The sequence below is a fragment of the Cygnus olor genome, chromosome 2 (genome assembly GCF_009769625.2).
Source record: "Cygnus olor isolate bCygOlo1 chromosome 2, bCygOlo1.pri.v2, whole genome shotgun sequence".
Lineage (NCBI taxonomy): Eukaryota > Metazoa > Chordata > Aves > Anseriformes > Anatidae > Cygnus > Cygnus olor.
Window position 1 is genome coordinate 3,670,196 of NC_049170.1, and position 21,654 is coordinate 3,691,849.

The following is a 21,654-nucleotide window of genomic DNA, read 5'->3' on the forward strand; positions in this document are numbered from 1 at the left end:
GCTTAAGGTGGTTTTGGCTCCCTTGGTCACTCACATCCTCCAGCATCTTCCTCTCCCAGAGACTTCTGGAGGAATTGAAGGTAAGGCTAAGATGCTGGAAATACTTGTTCTTCCATCTGCAAACCCTTCACCTCCCAAGTCCCAAAAGGCTCAGTCCCCTCAGATCATCTTCATTTGTTTTCCATCTGTATAAGCCCACTGGGAAGGCTGCTGTGCCAGCATTATGCAGATGATGTTCATCACTGTATCTCTCAGCAGACATTTCCAGCTTTCCCTGGGCCTGGCCCAAAGACAGTTTGATGTTAAAGCTCTGGTTGGAGGCTGTGGTTCTCCAAGGAAAACCTGCTGGCTGCAACTCATTCCAGGCAACATCAGTGCCTGCAGGAAGCTGGGGAACTTTCCAGGAATGTGCCTTTTTCTCACCCCATCCCTCACTAGCAGGCACATCCCTGCTCATAGTGAGTGGATTCAAAATAAGAGTTTTTGTGGATGTCTTGCTCTGCCAGAGGATGTCCTGCCCCCAGGAAAGCAAGGACTGTCATTGTCATCACTGACCATCAGAGTACCATGTTCCTTGCTGTAAGAAGCAACTCCCTCCAGTGTGACACACATGACTATGATCCAGCCCTAATTACCCCCAGTTCCTGACAAATGAGAAAGCAACTAATTTTCTAAGCAAATCACAATTAGCTATCTATACTGGCTTTGCAGAGATCTCTCCTCTCCAGTCTTTCAGGAACAAATCAAGCTAAAGGAATCTGAAGTAATGCCACCTTCACCTACCCTATTTGTAGGGGAGCTGTTTACAATCTCCAGTGGATTAGAAAAATTTGTCTTATCATTTCAGGCAATGTTGGGGTCTCAGGTACAGCTTTTTTTTCCACCTGCTGAACTCTAGCATTGAACAGGGCCTATATACCTGTACACTTAGGAGCTCCCTCCTCCAGTTTGCACAGCACCTCAAACCAGTCTCCTGCTTCCAGCACTGAGCTTCCCCAAAATACCGCATGATGTTTTGTCTCTTCTGTCATCTTCAAGGCAAGCTCCCTCTTGTCTGGCCTCATGATATTAAAAAGACCTCCCTGAAAACCACAAGGAAAACTGTTGTCCCTAGTCATGGTGTAATTTCTCCGAAGAAGCTGACCGTGCAGGAGACAGAACTGCTTGAGAGGTTGTCTCAAGTTTGTTAATGTTACCTGCTGGAAACCATGGCTTCTCAAAAAAATTAACTTCCACTCCTGGCACAGGGTGCATGTCTTATACCTTTCCTCTCTGACAGATATACATGGTGACAGGTAATTTAGGAAAAACACGTTTCCACTAGACACACACACACACACAGATTTCTAGGTTGGAAGAGACCTCAAGATCATCGAGTCCAACCTCCGACCTAACACTAAGCACTCCACTAAACCATATCGCTAAGCTCTACATCTAAACGTCTTTTAAAGACCTCCAGGGATGGTGACTCCACCACCTCCCTGGGCAGCCCGTTCCAATGCTTAATAACCCTTTCGGTAAAGAAGTACTTCCTAACATCCAACCTAAAACTCCCCTGTCGCAACTTTCGCCCATTCCCCCTCGTCCTGTCACCAGGCACGTGGGAGAACAGACCAATCCCCACCTCACTACAGCCTCCTTTAAGGTAACTGTAGAGAGCGATAAGGTCTCCCCTGAGCCTCCTCTTCTCCAGGCTGAACAAGCCCAGCTCCCTCAGCCGCTCCTCGTAAGACTTGTTCTCCAGACCCCTCACCAGCTTGGTCGCCCTTCTCTGGACTCGCTCGAGCACGTCCATGTCACTAGCCTGCACTGAACCTACTCCTCCCACTGGGAGTGGTAAGAGTGAACCAACATTTTAGTCATGTTCCTGAACACATAATGGAAAGTTGCCCAGAAAACTTTGATGGTAATATTGATCTATGAACATGCACAGAATAGAATGAGATGAATTTTGCTCAACTTTTCTTTGGAGAAAACAAGGTGTTTTCTTCTTCTATTTCCCTGAAATATTGCTGTCCTGTTCTTGCACAAGTCTCTGTCATTTGCAGAAAGCTGTTTTGGGAGACTTGTTTTCATAGTCTCTGATACATTAAAGCCCAGCTCAGTGTCTGTGGCATTAATGAGTGAGTCAGCAGCATACCTGAATTTCCAGCCTGCAGCTAAACTGAAACTGGTTGAGTTGAACAATACGGTCAACATATCAACATTTTTTAAAAATAAACAATATAAAATAAACAAGAGAAGGAGGGAGAAATTCAAATGAGAGATTTCTGATCTTGTTAGTTTAAAACATATTCATCCCAGGTTTGGCAGGAGGAACCAGCACTTATCATTAGCAACAGTTTTTGGTAAGCTCTCTTGGGTCCTGCAGGCCAAACCCCCTGAAGCAAGCAGCAGCATTTCAGATAATAGGGGTATGACATATAAAAGGATCCAGACTGCAGATTACATGCCGGATGGCATTCATAAAAGGATCTGGACCCCAGACGTGCCTAGCTGTCACTGTATAAAGGTACAAGTCTTCCATAATTCCTGCGTCCTAGATGCCAGGCATAGGCAAGTATATCAAATGTCCTAAGGCCTTTCATACGGCTTGGACACCTATATGTGAGCAACTGATTCATGCCCTAATGGAGCTGAGATGCTCTTCCAGGCAGAGGAGGAAGGTGAGGAACTGAAGACACGAAGATCATTCATACTTCAGCAATTGGTTCCTGTCTGGCAGGCCAGTGAGGGGAAGTCTGAGTTATTTACTGCCATGTCATGCTAGGCTTGTTTACCAGGCAATGAGAGATTTACTGGCAGCTCACACTTCACTGGAAAATTTGTAGAAAAAAGCCCTGAACTCAAAGCTCAGCATGACCTGCTAGGTAATCTGGGCATAACCCTTCTGATGCTTGTTGGCTGCACTTCTGCAGAGATGAATGGGAGCCAACTGCTCCAGGCTGCTGCATAGTACTAGAACATATTTCAATATGCTGATTTAATCTATCTACCTGGCTGAAGCTGTTGCAGTCCTGGAGGCAGGACGATACAATGCCCAACTGGAAATACATAAAGAGACGTGATAGAAAGCAGGGGGCCTGGTAATGTTGGCGTGTTATGACGATGAAAAAAGAAATAATAGGTTTTGGCTGCTGAAGGAAGAAGCTAAGGTGAAATACTGGAATTTCCCTTCATAAATTTGAGAATCTCTAGAAGGAGATGAAATACATAATTTACCATCACTAGAGAGAAAGACTCAGTATTGTGGTTGGTCGATATTTAAGAACCATATTGATATTAAGTCTTCCATCTTGCAGAAGGATGAACTGAATTCAGATTCTTCAATGTACACAGCTCCCTCCAGCGACAAAGAAGATTTTATGAGCAGTGACCAGGTAGACACTGTACTTTTTTAATTTTCAGTTACTTTCTAGAAATCCTTTAATAAATATCCAGGATATTTAAAATGCTAAGCCAGGACAGTTGCAGGAGACAAAAATGAGATGAAGTCTGAACTTTTATTTTATTTGCTTTGAGGTCATAAGAAATCCATACAGATAGACTGATTTCTTACAGACTTAAAGTGCTGCACCTAAGACCAGTCTTGCACACGGAGACAGATGCTGATCTCACTTGTTGTTCATTACAAAAAGCCCCATTAAGGTCAATCTTTTATCCCTACGATAAAAGTGCTACACTAAGCAAAACTTCTAAAACAATGTGACTTCTCAACATTGAAGAGAAATGGGAATATTAGGGATGGATTAATTCAATCTGGTTCAGGGGTCTTTCTTAGGATAGGGAAAATTTGCGATATATTCTACTGAATGTATGGATTTTCTGGATCTTTCTTTGAAAAAGGTGTGCTGAGGGTAACTATTTCAGATAAAAAAGCACCTGTACTGTAGATGGCTACTCTTTGTTCTCCATCAGGATCCCTCGACCTTCAGAATCCAATACTGAATATACAACGAAAAAAGCCTTTTTGTTTCATGATCATTGCTGTTGCTCTCGTGCCCAGACATTTAGGCAGATGTCCCATTTCCTGATTTCTGATCATCTTTAGTCAATTAACAGTTACAAGATTCTGATGAGTAAAATGCAGACAGATGCAATACTTCAATTAAGACCCAAATAGGTTTTGCAAAACCATGCAGTACTGTTGAAAAAGTCTAGGACTTACGAATACTGGCTGGTTTCATTGTGTCCAACGTCTGGGGAATGCAACTTCTGGACTAAGATACGGATGATGCAAATGAAGAGAATGAAGTTCACCTGTTGGAATGGGGAGAAAGGAAACAGAAAAAGAAGTAAGAGCTATGCTCCTGCAGTATTATTCTCCAGTGAAAAGAGATGATCATTAAAGGGGATTCCTTTCACTGCAATATTTTTGCCATGGAGCAAGCCGTTGTTAAAAAGCCATGAGCAGAGAACCCCACTCTAGGAGCACATAGTTAACCGACATAGGATGGCAGCCATCTTGGGCCTGACATCAGCCTGCTTGGGACTTTGTGTCATACATCCCAAGTATGATGATGTCAAACCCATAGAGCACAGCTATGCACGACGTCCTGCTGCGCGGGGGAGTGCCGACGACAGGGTGGGAAAAGAGCCTTGGGAGTTAGCGGAGCGACGGACGTCAAAGCCCTCAGGAGATGGTGACATGGGACCGGCTGCTGAGCATGTCAAAGACTGAGGCGGTAAGCCAAAGAAACCAAAACAAAACACAAAGCAGTATCCACTTAAGCAGGCCTCTTCTCAATGCTACTGGGCATTTTTTCTCCGGAGAGAAGTTAGAGACCTTGTATAGCAAGGGACATACCTCACCAACATAGTGGTGGAAAACTTTATCTTCTACAAGGTTAGACCACACGAATCCAGCTAATACCTAGCTCTTAGATGGTGCTTTTCACTTAAAAATCTCAAACTGCTCCATTAACATACTCAAGCAATGCTAATCTTACTTTATAGACAAGGTGTGGAGCTAGTAGATGGCATGAGTCAAATGAAGATCTACTTGCTTCTAAAGTCCTAGCCTTTGAACCATGCTGTTTTTCATGCAACATATACAACAGAAAAAAGTGATGATGGATTTCTGTGGATTTAGTTTAGTTTTAGTTTGGCAAACAACCTCTTTCTTTATCTTTTCATGTTTAGTGAAGGCAAATATAATTCTGATTTTTAGAGATTTAAAGGCTGGAAAGGATTGTGTTAACCAGCCAATCTGATTTTCTGCAAAAAACAAATTATAACATTTCCCCTAGCAATTCCTACATTTATCTCATCAACAGGTGAATGAAGTAGATTAAAGCATATCTCTCATTTAGACAATCACTCTTTTTTAGAAGGCTATGAGTGAATGAAATTAATTGTATTTCTTTGTTATGATGCACTGCTTAATGATTCTTTATCTATCCCATGCCATTTATTATAGTTTCTGTTCATATTTATTTGCTTATGAAATGTTTTGCATCTGACATTATGGCAAGTAAAATTTATCAGTTCAAAACAGAATTACCTAGATCAATTACTCTAATGAACATTGATAGCACACAAGTTGCAGCACTGCAGGTAGGATTGGAGCTGCTTCCCAGTTTCCTGTCTTATATTAAATATTGACTGTGTTGGCTTGTTGTGGCTAAGAGTAAACATGGACAAAGAAATAGGGCAGTTGTAAGCAGGTGGGGTGAGACTTAAAGGTTTAGTATGGCCTTAGCATTGCATGGTAGAAGATACGGCTATCAGGCAACTGGAGAAATTGTTCAGCATATTTTTCAACCTAGAATTCAATTAAAGGCACTTGACCCATTCCCAGTGCTTAATATCTTTAGGTTGGACAGATTTTTCTAACTTTTAACTTATATATGTATTTCTTCCTTCAGTTGAGGTCTATGTTTTATTCCAGTTGACATGCAGAAAATGTTGCATTCCTCCCTGCAGAAACATGCTATTCATCAGATAGCTGTTATCATGGCCTTCCTTTGTGACAGATTTATATGATATCTGCAAAAGTAAAATCAGAAATTGCTGAGTAGATTTTGTTTGGTAATGAGGAAATGATTTACTGACAAAAAGAAAACATAGAATCATTGATCCTAGGAGAATAGGGTGTGTTTCTTTACCAAAAGGTTATCTTGGGAAAGGGAAGATACTTTTTTATCTTTCTACGGTGACATAAATATTTTAAGACATGTCATTAAGTATTTTATTTCTTTTCAGTAAGGTGAATAGAGTAAGTAATTATTCAAACTGTTTCAGTTTGGAATCTCTGTATGACAAATGCTACAGAAAAGGTCTCTGTGCAGTGCACGTAATATATGTGGAATAAGAAGAATGTAAGTCTAAGAAAAGATTTCAGTTTAAAAAGAGACACATTTAGTTTGATTTCTGTTGTACTCTTTTCCTTCCCTTCCCACACATTTTTCTTGATTTGAGAAAACTCAAAGCTAAGTTTAACTCAAGTTCATTTGATTTCAAGTTTTGGCTTGATACCTAACAGAGGAAACATAATATTCAACAAGGATGGAAGTACTCAGAGTTCCTTAGAAGTGTCATGGTTTCTGTGGTCAGAATTGATCGTATCCAGAGAAGCAGGGAGTGAGGCATTTTTGCTGATCTGTATGGAAACTAGCCAAGCTTCTCAAGAACTTTAAAAACACATAGCTGGAATCCAGCTTTGTATTGGATGCTATAACAAGAGGCAAATACCTGGAGGAATTCATCTAACTTCTTTTTAGCTAGGCAGAAATTTAGGGTAGGACTCATCCCATATTACTTTATAGTGTCGACACCTACAACTGAACAAGTCACCCTGGACTCCGCATATGGTGAGCTCAGAGAACAAAAACATTAATGGCAAAATTCATCTGATCTAATTTAGACATACATTGATTCATTACACAAAATGAGTCTTTCTGGGTCTTTAAGCACATTCCTTGATCTCCTCTGGCTGCAAATTCCTATGGCTACTGCACCAGAATGCCCAGAGCAACATGATGAGATGGAGCTGGTCTGAGTTAAATGAGCTCCAATTTGGATGCTCCAACACTCAAGCTCTTCCTGCAGTCAATGTTTAATGGTAAAGAAGTTTATCCAAAAGGTGAGCTTCCTTATCCCAAGACAGATATTCATCACAGTGTCAGTGCCTTTTCTGTGGATTTTTACAGAACACTTCTCAACATGTTTCCACCCCCCACACTTAGTATTAAAGATTTCTTTGCAGAATGTGCTGATACTTTACCAAAATAGACACCAAAATAGGAGTTTTAATGATCCACCAGATGGGGGATTCTATTATTTCCTCCCAGCACCTAAAAATAAAAAAAATCAGACTTAAAATGTCAAGAAAAGCAAACAGGCAGCTGTGTAACCTTCTCAGGTAATTTGTTTCCCTAAATGCTAAAGTTGGCTATGACAGGTTATATGAAAAGCACTAAACCTGGCATGCATGATCTGGGAAGGGCTGACAACTTACTTTGCAGTGGCTTTGAGCACCGGTAGGTAGCATTTGCCCAGATATAATGCTGTGAGAACTTCACTCCTTGGTAATGGAATGGGCTGAAAGATGTTATGCTGGGGTGATAGTGGGGGAGGGTGGAGATTTGCTTAACTTCTCCTACACTGAGGTTTCCTTCAAGGAAGCGTTACCAAAATCACAGATTAGTAAGGCCTCTAATGCTATCCACCATCATGGATGGGGATTTCCTTAAGCACCGAGTAATCAGCACCATCAGAAAAAATAAAATAAAAATCCCCTTCTGAAAAAGATGACAGAAGGCATATGGTGGGATTAGTCTGACTAAATCTAGCTGGCTGCATCTCAGCTATGGATCTAGTCAGACATGTCCATAAGATCCAGGGTGCGATTTACCTCCTCCTGAATCAAAATGGTCTGCAAACCACAGCACTCACCTAGGTCATCTGGAACTGTATTTAAAGCCAACAAGGAAAAGACAAACTAGGAATAAATTAGAAATGACTAATGCAGCTAGGAACACATTTCTGTGCAGTCCTCACAACAGTCAGGTGATTAAGGGAGCATTTTCAGGAGAGCATTCATGAAAATTGGTCTTCATTCATGTTTGAAATAGATTGTTGGAACCCATTATAGACAGTTTTGGCTGGATTCAGCTCATCTAACTCAAAATGCTGACTGAGCGAGTAATGGTAGATGGAGAGACTCACATTTAGGGCACAGTTCCCAAGACCTATTTTAGGCATCACCTTTAGGTTGAGAAGAATTACTAAAGAACTACCCTCCATGGACCACACTGGCTAAATCTCCACTGGCTATTAGAGGAGGCTAGAGTGAATTGCTCAAATATAGATGTTTATACTTAGTCAGGTGCACACTGCCCTTTCATTTAGAATTAAAGGGGCCCTAATTATGTCTAGTGCACTTCATTTTTAAAATAAATTCAGGCAGTCTGAATGAAGGTCACTTTACTTTGGAGTTAGAATGTCTCAACAGAGGCTTAATACTGTTTAACAAATCTTACATATTTAGGTTTTATTTAATCTGGGTTAATTTCTTGTAATTTTTCTCTGTAGGTCATTTTAATATGAAAAAAAATCTACATTAGGTATTAAAATATCCTGTAAATTCACACTCTGTTTTACTTGGTGCAAAAATGTACCACTTTAAAGCCTCCAGAAAATGCAAAGCAGTCTGTATTTTTATTAAAAATTGCTGGAGCTGAGTGGGAATATATAGTAAGAAGAATTGGTAGTCAGAGTGGTTAAATCCTTAGGTCTCTTTCTCATTTTAGGGGCTATTTATTAACACAGTAAATAAGGTCAGTTTTATGCACATAGAATGAAACCATAAAAGAATTCAGTAGCCCTAAGGAAATGTGTTAGCATGACTATACATCAAAAACGCAATGAGAAATCTGAGCTGCTTCTCTTACTGAAATAAGGACAAATCAGGACACATTTGGAGAGAGAGAATGCAAGGGAGAAAATGGAGTTAACCATATGCTGTAAATGCAAGATGCCAGTGTATGCACAGTGAGTACATAATGAGCACCTGATTCTGTAACTCTCCAGAGTGTTTTCTCATAAAAGCATTTCAAATTACTCTGGTTTGACTGCTTGAGTCAAAGCATGAGGGAGGGCTGCAGGATCAGATCCTGTTTACTTGCATATCTCCTTGGGTAGCTCAAATATCTGTCTCATTTACTTATCTGTATTCTATCTATTTCGTATATAAAGTATCAAAGGCAGCTGTTAGGTTAAAGAGGATGAAGAACAGATCCCAAGATTTGTCTGGAAAAAAAATCAAGAGTTTTTAAAGCTGTTCTATGGGATAAAAATGGGTGTGTTTATTAAGTTTGTGCTGCACGAGTGTATATAGGGTCAGTTCTGCAGGATGTCAAGTGCTGCTCTGAGTGTGGGGCAGCTGCTAAGCTGGTGCACCTAATGGGACCACTGGGGACTGGTCACAAATTCCCCACAAATATTCTCATCATCAGACTGGGAAACAAAGAGAGTAAGCCTAAGTTCATGTAACTGTGTGTCTTCATGGAGGTCTGGGGGAATTTCCTGGTGCGTGGTGGCAGGGCAAAGAAAGCCTCTGCTCTGACTGCCTTTGGGGTTACAGAAGGATGACTGGATTTCTACAGCTGCAGGCATTTCCTTGGCCTTCCTTGGATATTAAGGAAGGAAAAATTATACAGAAAAGAGAATTGAGTCCACGGGCTTACCCAACATTGAAAAAGTAAATCTTCACAATAGTCCAAGCAGTGATGAACACGGAGGGGGCACCTGGTGAGAGAACAGATGACGCTACTGTTACAAATCATCGTTCACATTTTGAAGGCTGATCTCCCCCACACTCCATCTCTCCTGAGTGACTGATGTGATGCCTTCCCTTAACAGTGGGCAAATGCTTCATGCCTTTGGTGCTCACGTGCCTAACACAACATGCTGCCTTTCTCTCCCACTGGCCCCGTAAGGTGACTTTCCTGTAAACTGCTCCCTACCAGATTTATCATCCTGTTGCAAAGCCAAATGCAAACAAACAAATAACAACAACAACAAAAGCAAAAAAAAACCAAACTGGTGATGGTGAAACACAAGGAACAGGAATCGCTTTAGACTTCCAGTGTGGACACCAGTAACTAAGACAGTTACCACACTAACATCAGTGGAGAGAAATATGCAGTTTTAAGACAGAGACCTTCTGAGCTATTTTAGATGTTTCCTTTAGGACAAGGAATAGTACTTTGGGCTCCCCTGACTGTGTTGCCCGAATCTACACTATCAAGGGAGCCTGGAGCCTGGAATCTACACTACCAAGGGAGTTCATGTGGAGATGACAGTAGCTGGCCATATGAACCTGCCTTCTCTCCTCACTCCATAATCTTCTCCCTGACTAGGGTGGTCCTGTTCCATCCTTGTGGTCCCTCTTTCCTCTTTGATTAGATTTAGGTTGGAAATATGCCAGGAAGGAACATCTCCATTTTGTGTTAGTCACAGTATTGTACATTGTGTATTACTAGTGATTTCCAAATGCAAACAGAACAGTAATCAGTGTGTCCAAATCATTAATTCTTGCATGATCCATTTCAGACACATCACTGATGCTCTTGCAAATGATGTATGACTGAAAGGCCAAAAATCCTTCAAGCTCCTGTCATTTCCTTGAGTTGCCCTTCCTTACCCTAGCAACCTCTGAACACATTACCAATGCAAGACATTTCCTTTAAAATCATACATTTTTCTTTAAAATCTTTCAGCTGTACTGTGCTGAAAGGAAGAGTATCTATGTGCAAGGCAGGTTTAAAGAAGGTCTAACCTGATTAACTGCATCTTAAACAAGGCCTGCTAACATCACCTCTTCTTATGCTTATAGCATGGAGAATCATCTTCTGCAGTGTGAACCCAAGCGTAACTCCTGTCACTTTCAATGGAAGTTACTCTATGGCTAACTGGTCAAATCCTGAGTCCAGGCATACCCCCGTAGATGACAGAAATGATTTTTTTTCCTTTTCTTTTCAAGATTACTCCCTGCTCTAATTATTTCCCAGTTTCAGCTATTGAGAACATGGAATAGAAAGCCATTTTTGCTTCATACATAATACTTCAGATAAATGGCTTAAAATGGAAAAGAGATCTGTTTCTTCTTTGCAGAAAAAAGTTGATATAGTAGGATTAGTTTGTGTAAGTTTGCAGTTCAGCTCTGGGCAACTTTGTGAAGAGTTTCATTTTGCCTTCCTCAGCATTTTATTTTATTTTATTTTATTTTATTTTTATTTTTTATTTTTTTTTTATTTTTGTGTGTGACTGGATTCACATTAAAGCTGGAGAAATCATGAATGCAGTGAGCAGAAGGTTATCAGCTTTAGCACACAGGTGATGGGATCTCAGGATAGCTACCTAGCCTGAATTCAGTAAGGCAAGGAGAGCAAGGGACTGCAGGGTTGGGTTCAGTCCAGGAGTCCTGCTTAGTTGAGATCCTCCCTTACAATTTAAGGTCAATGCATGATATAACCTTGGGACCCCAGCCAGGATCAAGTAGGAACAACTCACTATAAATGTGATGGAGTCAACAGTCCTGTAAGATAATGAGGTGGCCAACTCTCAACGAACCTAGCACAAATTGAGCTCTTAAATACCTTTGAAGATTTAGGCTAATACTGTTAAACTCCTCCAGTCACTTGATCTTGCTCCTGGTTGTACTGAATTCTAGTCTGCAATGTAACATATAGGACATCTCTGTCCCCCCTGAACCTCCAAGTCTGGGGATTAAATTGCTGTTAAAAACGCCTGCCCAGATCACCTCCTGGAATTCAGGTTTGAGAAGATGCGTACCCCAGCCAATCAAGATGTACCACCAGAAGTACTTCCTCTCCGAAAAGAAGGAGATGACCAACAGGGTGTGAAGATACAGCCCTTCCACCAGGAGCCAGAAGAAGTTGGCCATGACACAGTATTGGAAGAAAACCATCATGGCTTTGCAGCCTACCTGGAAGAGAAGAAAAAAAGAGTGGTGAACTGCAGCATGTTTCCATAGCAAAAACACCAAATTAGCAGTAAACATCTGTGTACGGAGTGCATCCTCAAATGAGCCAGCTCAGCTCTGGGCACTGTTTGACTGTGTGAGCCCAGAGATAGATGCACTCAAGCCTGGTAACCCTGCTAAGCTGTGACCATGATCCCTACCAGCATGGTGCTTCTCCCTGTAGGGTTTGGGTGTGGGGAGCTGGCTTAGTGGCAGAGTGGATACTGGGAGGTCTTGTCCCGATGGGCAGTTACCAGCCCCTCTGCTGAGCTGGGGAGGGCTTGTGGGTCTGAGCTGTGAGGCAAACCATTGCCCTGGTTCAGAAGAACCCTCCAAAAAGGCTCCACTTTGAATTGAGACCAACCCAGGGACTGGGCGGTATAGCCCACAAACCCTTGATTCAGCATGGTGGAGGTGATCTGCACTGGAGAGGAAACAAGATGAAGTGGGAATTTTTTATACTACTTTTGCCACCAGAGTCAGTGTCCTGATGAACAACATCTCGAGTGACTTGGGCATCACAGTATCATGGTTCCCCCATCATTCTCAGTGGGTCTGCTTGCTAGTATTAACCATCCCCCTGAACCCAAAGAAGTGAAGGCTCTGACTTGAACAAACTGACTGCCCAGGATAAAAATAATAAAAACAGCAACAACAATAAACAAATTTGCCCTTGAAAGCAAAGTCCAATTATAATCACTCTGTGGCCTGGAAGATATTGCAAAAACTGAAGGGGTCTGAGACAGGGGTTTGAAGAAAGTCAAGTCTACAAAGGGCTGTGAATGCTCAGTAAAGATCCGTGACACATCTTTTTTTAAATAAAGAAAAGGATAAGGAGGCAAAAGAGGGTAAACACTAATGAGCACGGACAGATTTGATTGCATTGGAAGGGGAGAGTTGAAAAGGGAAAGAGGATTATTTTTCCTCGGAAAATGAATAATTAAACACTGCAACTTGCTGCGAAGATTTCACTGCAGCACAGAAGTAGGATGATTTACAGGCAGTGGGAACAGTCAGCTTAGAAATGAAAGAAAAAAAAAAAGTGAATGGGAAATTTCTATCTGGAACTCAGGGTGAAAACTGCTGCAAAACACCTGAAGGCAGAAGTCAGATGTCCCAAGAGGTATGGGAGCCCTGGCCATTGCCCCAGCACCTGATGGATCCAGGTCCACAGCTGGGTCTCTATTCCCTAGAGATTTACAGAAAAGCATTGGTTGCATCATTGCACAAATCCGTGTTGTCTAAACATCCTCGAGATGCTGATTCAGCTGGCTTCAGTGAGTCTGCTTGGGTTATGCCCTGCTCTTGTCGGGACGAGGGCACAAGGACCCGGCTCACAGCACTCTCTGTTAGCAGCCTGCCCTTGGTGCTCTGTGTGTGCACTACGGGGAAGTTAGAGCAGTAATTGATTTGCACCAGGGACAAGCTCACACATCCCCCTGCTCACCTCTCCTGCTGAAAACAGTTGCTATGAAACCCACCGGTTAAAAAAGAAGCACAGAAAATGTTTTCTCGGCGCAACATGTTTTGGAGAGAGACTTTTCCCCGCTGATCACTCAAAATTAATTCAACCCTCTCCTAGCACCCGCCAGTATGTCACGCTGGGGGATCCTCACAGGCTCCTGCTAATCAATTTATATGCACTTCACCTCCCCTCTGTGAGGCAGATGGCATAAACAGAGACTTGCTGCAGGGTGGTGATGGGGGACGGTGGAGGCAGAGCAGGCACTTCACTCCCAGGCAGCGAAGGTGACACGGAGCTGAGCTGACAAGGGCTCAGGACGTGGCATCCTCCTCCCCGTGGCATCCCTGTGCTCTTCGTTTCTCCCTGCCTTGGTGTGCATATAGCTGTGTGACACTGACACACCTCATTTCTTTTGCCTGAAGTCTTGGTGTGTCTGCAGCCAGTGGGGATTTGCTGGTGTGAGTGTGCTCAGCAGTGTTTGGCCCTAATTCAGCAGCTTGCAGGTGAGACATGAGGTTTAAGGGAGCAAACTTCATGCATCTCAACCCCACACTCCTCAAATATGAATTTGCTTTGGGGAATGAATTTTGGGGGAATCCTTTCTGGATGGCTGTGTTGGAGCTACAGCAGAGTCCTGTGACTGGAGCATGCCACAAGGGGCTGGGATGGTCTACAGAATCAGGAAAGACACCTCACAAAAAATGTGTGTGATTTTTTTTGTGTAAGAGAGGCTTTCAGACAGAAATCCCCAACTTGAGTTTGCAGAACTACTGCTGTCACAGAGAGGAAACTGCACTGAACTACAGCTGCAGCAGCAATATCCTCAAGTAAGGATGACCAGATCCATCACCTCTTCTCCCACGAGCAATGGCAGCTATTTTTGTGGTAGTCTCTGGCCTTCACCTCCTTCCCTAACACAGTGCTAGTGGCTTGTTACAGCCTTGAGGCAAATCACAAACATGGGCAACAGCTGGTTTTTGTCAACTCCTTTCCTAAGGGGGCTGTAGCTTTGCAATTCTCTGCTCTGTGTTGGGAGATATTGGGCTATTTGAGCAGTTGCTACCACCCCGGGCATTTTTTGCTTTACCTGGAGAAAAGATATTTTTATGCATCAATGCAAGCACATGGCAATAATGTTTTGCAGCCTGGAATCCCCTGTGACACAGGGATGCCCTGCACTGGAACAGATTTGGATGCACTGGCATGGACCAAGCTTATCTGGGTGCCTACAGTGAAGCTCTATCACTAACTCATGGTACTCGTGGTACTTATGATACTTCCTTGCTGCCTGGGTTTCTTGCTACCTTTACCTAAGATGGGTAAGTTTAAACTAGACCATCTATTTCACAGAGAGATGCAGTTTCACTGTTGACTGCAGTGTTGTTCTTCCCTTGAATCCTCCTTGACAGCCAGCTCTGTGACACATTCAGAAATCAGCCCTTCCTGGCTTTTGAGAGACCTCTTCATTATTGCATGCAGCCCTTGATAATGGGTCTCTGCCTTTCTCATCAGCTGTATTCAGCCTCAGAATGGCTGTTACAACGCTGGGAAACAAAATCTGTGTTTACCTAAGATGCTTTACCCTTTAGATGACAGGCACTAGGCAGACATGAGCTATAACATCTCATAGAAGATTTTTTTCATTAAAGATCAGACCTCATGACATGTCAGTGTTGAAAGACCAATACAGGTTATGTTTAGAAAAGGCATTTCAACAGGAAATGCAGCATTGCAATACTTTTTTTTTTTTTTTCCTATTTTCTCTTCCACTACCTCATTTACAACAACCCATTTCCCTGTCTTTCTCCAGGCAGCTTGCCCTGCTCGTGTCCATTCAAGACCTTGCAGTGAGATGGTCTTCCCCAGCTTTGCTGGTGTGGTATCTACCCAAGTGTCTCCTCTCTGCTTTCCCTCTTTGGGACATGGGATATTTGCTTTTTCCATTAAGGTCCCCTTCCTTTCCACTTGTGCTTCTGGCCACTAACTGTGGAGACTGATTCTGCCTCCAGCTAAGGAGGGATGGAAATCTCTCTGATCCCAGACCAGCACTTTTGTGCTTTTCTTTAAATTCATCATAGTCAATAAGAAAATTTCATCTTTCTATTTCTATTATTACAGAAGTTTACTTGAGGATGAGATGAGGCATGCTTTAGGGCTTCTGCATGGGCCTTCCTTGCCTAACTGTGGCCAACCATCTATGTTGGACTCTTTAACTGAGGACTATCTGAAAAAGAGAAGCTGTGCAAGATTCAGCTGCTTACCAGTAGGCTGCTTACGACATTGTAGGCACTGTCACATATTTTGTTGGGCTTCCAGCTGCTGTTCCAGAAGGATGGAGATCTACAGGCTCTGTATCACTTTCCTAAGTGCTGTGTGATGGGACAGTGATATCATTGGGACATTCACAGGCATTTTAAAGGATATGAGATGTCCATTGTCAGATGGCAGAAGTCTGCCCATTATGGAGAATCCTTAAAGGTGCTGAGCTAGCAAGTAATGGAAAAATCTTATTTATTGCAGTGCCTGAATGTCCTGAAGTACACTAGAAAGAAAGGCTAGTCTCCTCAAATTTAAACACATATTTGAAATCATTTTCTATTATTTTCATGTTAGTTGTGCAAAAAACATGCAAAATGCTGTCTTGCTGGTCACGGAGTATTTAGCATTCCCATTTACAAGTATATGGGTGTGAATGTCTGCTTTCTGGGTAGGAAACAGGCTCCTGGCTTTCAAAGCAATGACTCCATGTCATGCTGGGCATATATTGCCCTCCTAGACAGAGCTGCTCTGAGATCACACTGATTTAGACATGGAGAAGCATAATGGTCTAAAAGCTAACAAAGGAATAGAGAAGGTAGAAGAGATTGCATTGCTTTGAAAGAGAACATCTTACAGTCATTTTAGGGAAAATATTTAATGGGCTGTTGATACTTAGGGATGTAGACTGTCCTTCCAAAAAGGAAGGGGTGAGTAGGGATGAAGCACAAGAGTGGTTAGACTGCTGGCATGACTCAAAGAAATATACTTAGTTGAGAAGCTGGGCAAAAATTTTAGGATGTCAATAGCGGGTCAAATTCAAAGCTTACTGTAATGGTGGTAAAACAACAGAGCTACTCACAGCCAGCATGCAGCACAGAGTTCATGTGCTACACAGTAGCTGCAAAATCCACAGCCCACTTTGTCAGGTCATAGGAAAAAAACACTCAAGACACAACCAGGCTTTCTGAGAGAGGGGTAAAGAGAAAGGGCATAAGGGTAGAAAAAACAAGATAGAGCAATGACCACAGGCTACCAGGCTCTGTACTGTGCCTAGAAGCTCTTTATGCTTTAATGCTAGCCCTGAGAAAAAAACATTTTTCTTGTAAAACTGATGTAGTGACTATCTGACCTACCCAGAGAAATGCAGTCCAGATGCTGGGGGCGGTGATTAACACAGATCTGAACCTGTTGTTGCATTAAATACACATATATCCTACCCGTCAGAGATAACAACTCTACTCAAGGTATCTCTGCTCATTATTAACTGCTAAGCACTGGCAGTCTTGACCAGCTGGTCAAGATTTCTCTAGAAGTCTTAACCAGCTGGTCAAGAATTTCTCTAGCTCAGTGTAAGTAGCTTAGTTGGACAGGAGCTAGTCTGAGGAGGATGAGGTTTTGATGGAGGTACACACACAACATACACATGTACATACAGCAGCCTCCTGTGAATGCAATAAAACTCTACAAAAAAATAAGTCAGGTAACTATAGATACACTGCTGTGCACCAGAGATCATCACTGCACCAGCACAAATCTCTCCTGGCTTTTCTTCTGAGATGGTGTGCTACACGTTTAGCATCGGGGTTAAAGAAAGATCTAAATCCAATCAAGTACAAATGTACACCTGAATGATTGGTCATTCTCCCGCCCCACAGGCTATAGCTGGCCTGGAGATGCCTGGTGATGTAAATGGTCTGCCTGAGTCTCATCACCCCAAGCACTGGACTTCCCATCAGGAGACCTGACCTGACCTCCGCATGGTCATACATGTATGACCATGTCCCTGCATGGATGGGACCCCTGTGCATCCCCCATGTCCTTGCACCTTCAAACTCTGCATCCTGCTGTAGTGTGGAACATGGCTTGAGGGGTTTGTGGCAGGGCACCAAGATATATTTAAGTCAACTTAAAGATATATTTAAGTCACCACATGCAATCCTGGGCAATGCTGCAGCACCTGGCATTATTGATGAAGTTGGAGCATTGCCTTCAGCCCAGTCCCTAGTGCCTTTGGCAAAAGTATGGGCTCAGATTTATTGCAATTAATCATGAAACGTGGAGGCCTCTAAATCTCCTTTAAGGTACTTGGGTCTTTTTACCTGGGCTACCACCACCGAAGCAGGATGAAGAGATTTACACAGAGAGTTCTGCTGGTCTCTTCAACAGGAGACAGATGAAAACTCATTTTCTCAGTGACAGATTTATCCAGCACTTTTCTTTTATGTTGCCCAGAGGACATGACCTGTCCGAAAGGCTAGTTGTTGAGTGACTCATGCTGAATTTGCCCACAGCAACAGCTGCTCTTCTCCCCAGCCTGGTCAAGGAGGCTTCCTCGATGTTATTTAAAAGCTTTATATAAATCCCACTTGTGATCCTGTTTCCAAGGCACGGCTGGAAGATGGGTTAGCACACAGCAATACCACCTAGTTTGTTGATGCTGAATTTTGGGTCTCCAGGCACAGGAATGGCCTTGCCCTACATCTCCGTAACTACAGTGCCATTTTAGTCTTAATCACAGCTAAACACAGGAGTCTTGAACTGATTCCTGTCCCACATGCCTAAATCAGACTGAATCCCATCCCAGCTATTCTTCTGTTGAGATGTCCACCTCAGCCAAGGCATCATGTAATTTATAATGAAGATGTAATAACCAGATAATTGCTCTGCTGGTTTGATTGTACAATATGATTATTTCCTCATCTCACTATCATCTGGACACTGGAATTCATATGGCTATCCAATTACCAGTCGTTTTACAACCTAAATATTGTATGCCACTATCCGTAGTGGCATACAGTTCTACTCTGCATGGCCCACTAAATTCTGTGCATGTTGCATGGAGATGTCAGGATAGACTTAGTTTCCAAATACATGCTTTTGTTTTTCACAGGGTATTTCTCTCTGCTTTTAATTTTCCTTTTATAAGTTTGGTTACTTTCCAAGACAAAAATAAGCTGATAGGGAATAGATACACTATACTGGCCTAGGTATTACTGCGTCTGTTAAGAAAGGAAAGGTGAGGATGATGTTCAGTGAGCTTTTCCCTAGGAAGATGGTTATTCCATAGTGACTGTTGATCCTGGCTTAGCCCTCTCATGAGGAGCTGGCAAAGATGTGAAGTTGTATCTTTAAAGCCTACACCTATTTCTTGTCTCATTTCCATGCTTAAGGCTACTGGCTTTTATATATTATCTTTTCACTGCTTAGTTGGCTTTGACAGAAAAATGGAAGAGTATGCCCCATCCAAGGTCCTAAAGGAGGAGCTGCAGTAGAGAAGACATTTCCAGAAGCTGACTTGGCAAACTGAAAATGCGAATATCAATTTGTTATCTCAGCTTCTGCTGCTGTGTCTAGTCTTCTTCAGAGACAATTAGGGTGATGGTTTGACCCTACAGAGGCCAATGGCAAAGCCCCTGCTGACTTCAACAGGGCTTCATGCTGGAGGCCTAATTTACAGAAATTCTGTATGACGTCAATGGGAATTGTTGACAGAAATAAAACAGGTTCTTACTGGGTGATTCTGTTTCTCTGAAAATGAGCGCTTAGGTCAAGCCAATTTGCTTAGCCACAAAAAATAAAAGGAAAAGAAAAGTGCTAACTTGCCCTTGGCACGCTCCTCCTTTTGTGTAACAACAGAAAAATAAAGCAAATTGAAAACACAAACAAACAAGACAGGCTGGCACAAAGCCACTGCTTATTTCTTCCCTCTCTTTAATTGCAGTTGTAGACTAGAATCAAACAGGTAATCAAATAAAAAAAGACCCGCAATGTTTATGTTCTACCATGAAAGGGAAGCAAGGTCTATTCAAAGAAGACTTCTCCTAAGCCACTTGGGGCATTTGACTCCTTTCTTCCTTCCCTGTCATGTAGTCTGACAAGCAAGCAATCTTAAATGCTAAATTGCTACACTAGTGGGCGGCTCTGCAAGCTTCCATGGGAGATGCATGGAATTTTTGTGTGTTGAGTCCTAGCACTGTCTAGGTGTAAAGTAGTTTGATGAAGGAAATTCTTAAAATGTCATCCTGATAGAGATGATGTGGCTTCTGATTGGAGCATGTAACCTTTAGTTTGCGAGGACCTAAACTGTCAAGTTTAAAGCCTGGGTTAAAGCAATTTTTCATCTTTCAGGAATTAAAATAAAGAAAAAAATGTCTTTAAAGACGTTCACTAGAATAATAATTTTACATCTTGATAACAGATTCTTCAGCTCTTGCTGCCTTAGCAGCTTCAATTGTAAGTCATCCCTATAAAATGTACAGCAGACAGATCAACGTATCTGAATTCACAGAGGGCTCATGATCACCATCTATATCAGACACAGGAACAGGAGACCTCAAACACGGATTTTCCCTGTTAACATGCTGCTTTGCAACACCGGTGCCCAGAAACATTATGTGGGAGTGCTCTTAAGCCTTAGCAATAGCAAATTAATTCAATTTATCTTAACCTTCTTTCCTCTAGGTCACAATGCATTACATTTTCATGCACCCATCTTTGCCTAAGAGCACACACTGGAATACTTACTGAATGTCAGCTGTCACAGGGCAATTTATTAAGCCATTATAACCTGGATTTGTGTGTAAGCTTGTTGATTTGTCACTGCCTTCACAAAACAGAAATGCTATTTCTAGACTGATGAGCTGTGCCACACAGCAATATGCATGCACACGCACATACTGCTTCAGCAAGCTAAGTCTTGCTGGCTTCCAGTATGACTGTGGAAGGATGTTGGGCTTAATCTCCACGTCTCTTTCCTCTGCCCCTGCTTCCACTTGTGCTGGCTGGGCTGAGCCAGGACTGAGCCTGGGTAGGGCATTATTTCTCTGGATTGAGTATCATTGCTCTAGCAATAGCCAAATGCATATGGGCCCCAAAGTCCCCTAAGGTAGCCTTGTCTTTTCATGGTGCTTTCACGTCTTTAATGCAAATTGAAAGCTAGTTGCAAATGGTAGGATATTTAAAAGTCTCTCTCTGCTAATATGGAAGTTACATAAAACAACCTCTAATTTATGTGCTTCCAACCCAGCAAAGCATGGCAGGGTCAGATCCTCAACTGGCAGAAGCCTTGCGAATTCTGCTAAAACAAATGAAGCTACACTCATTTACTCCAACTAAAAAATGTGGTCCACATGACTGCACTTTATGCCTAGCTCACCTCCCATGAAGGCCTCCTCAAACACAACACTATCTATTCAATTCCATAGGCAGCTTTTATGTCTGCTGTACCTCACATAAGAAGCAAGTTTAAGCCCCGTGACTGCAATCCTCATGGCTATTTAAGCATTTCTCTTCGGCTGACTTTAACAAGGGTTATGTAACTGACAGCCTTGAGGGCCTGGACCTTTCTATTTTGTCTCTTAGGAATATTAGTTTGATTTTTTTGGGGAGGGGAAGGGGAGTTGGTCTTGTGAATATTTTTAAGATGTTGATTAGCTCTAGATGGTCTAGCCTCTGTGTCAGATGACTCAGAGTTGAGCTTAAACATAAAAATAGAATTGTCTTGGTAAATGGGGTAACTGTCCTTATTTCACGCTCATCAGCTGAAGAATGATAACGGCACTTCTGAACACATCTTCAGTTATAAGGCAATTCAACCACAAGTCAGCAACTAAAGGGAGAAGGTGATCAGAGTTTTAATTATGTCCTTCTCCACACCTGCCCCATGTTCTCTTGTTGTTCTGCATTGCTCTAAGGTGCCAGCACATGACTGGGGCATTGCAGTGTCAGGCAAGATAAAGTCACCTTTTCAAAGGAAGTTCCTGCTTCAGAGCTCTCCCACAGTCTAACTTGCTACCTTCACTCCTGGGTTATTTCCAGGAGCAAAGGAGAAAGGTAAGGGATAACTCATCCAAGTAAAACAATGTAAAACCATGTTAAAGCTTGGTCTGCAAGGTCCATACCCTCTCAAGGGTTGCATGACAACAGTCCAAGGACCAGAAGG

At 42.4% G+C, this 21,654-nt stretch overlaps 1 protein-coding gene across 1 annotated transcript in view; it reads right to left on the reverse strand.

The window, feature by feature from the left end:
• The window catches only part of VIPR1 (vasoactive intestinal peptide receptor 1), a 112,680-nt gene that overhangs the window by 6,206 nt on the left and 84,820 nt on the right, over positions 1-21,654 (reverse strand). Inside the window, exons 7-10 of the mRNA XM_040549730.1 lie at positions 11,800-11,953; positions 9,690-9,750; positions 7,226-7,295; positions 4,169-4,260 (exon numbers count right to left, since the gene is read on the reverse strand). Coding sequence (XP_040405664.1) covers positions 4,169-4,260; positions 7,226-7,295; positions 9,690-9,750; positions 11,800-11,953 — 377 coding nt within the window. The remainder of the gene's footprint in view (positions 1-4,168; positions 4,261-7,225; positions 7,296-9,689; positions 9,751-11,799; positions 11,954-21,654) is intronic.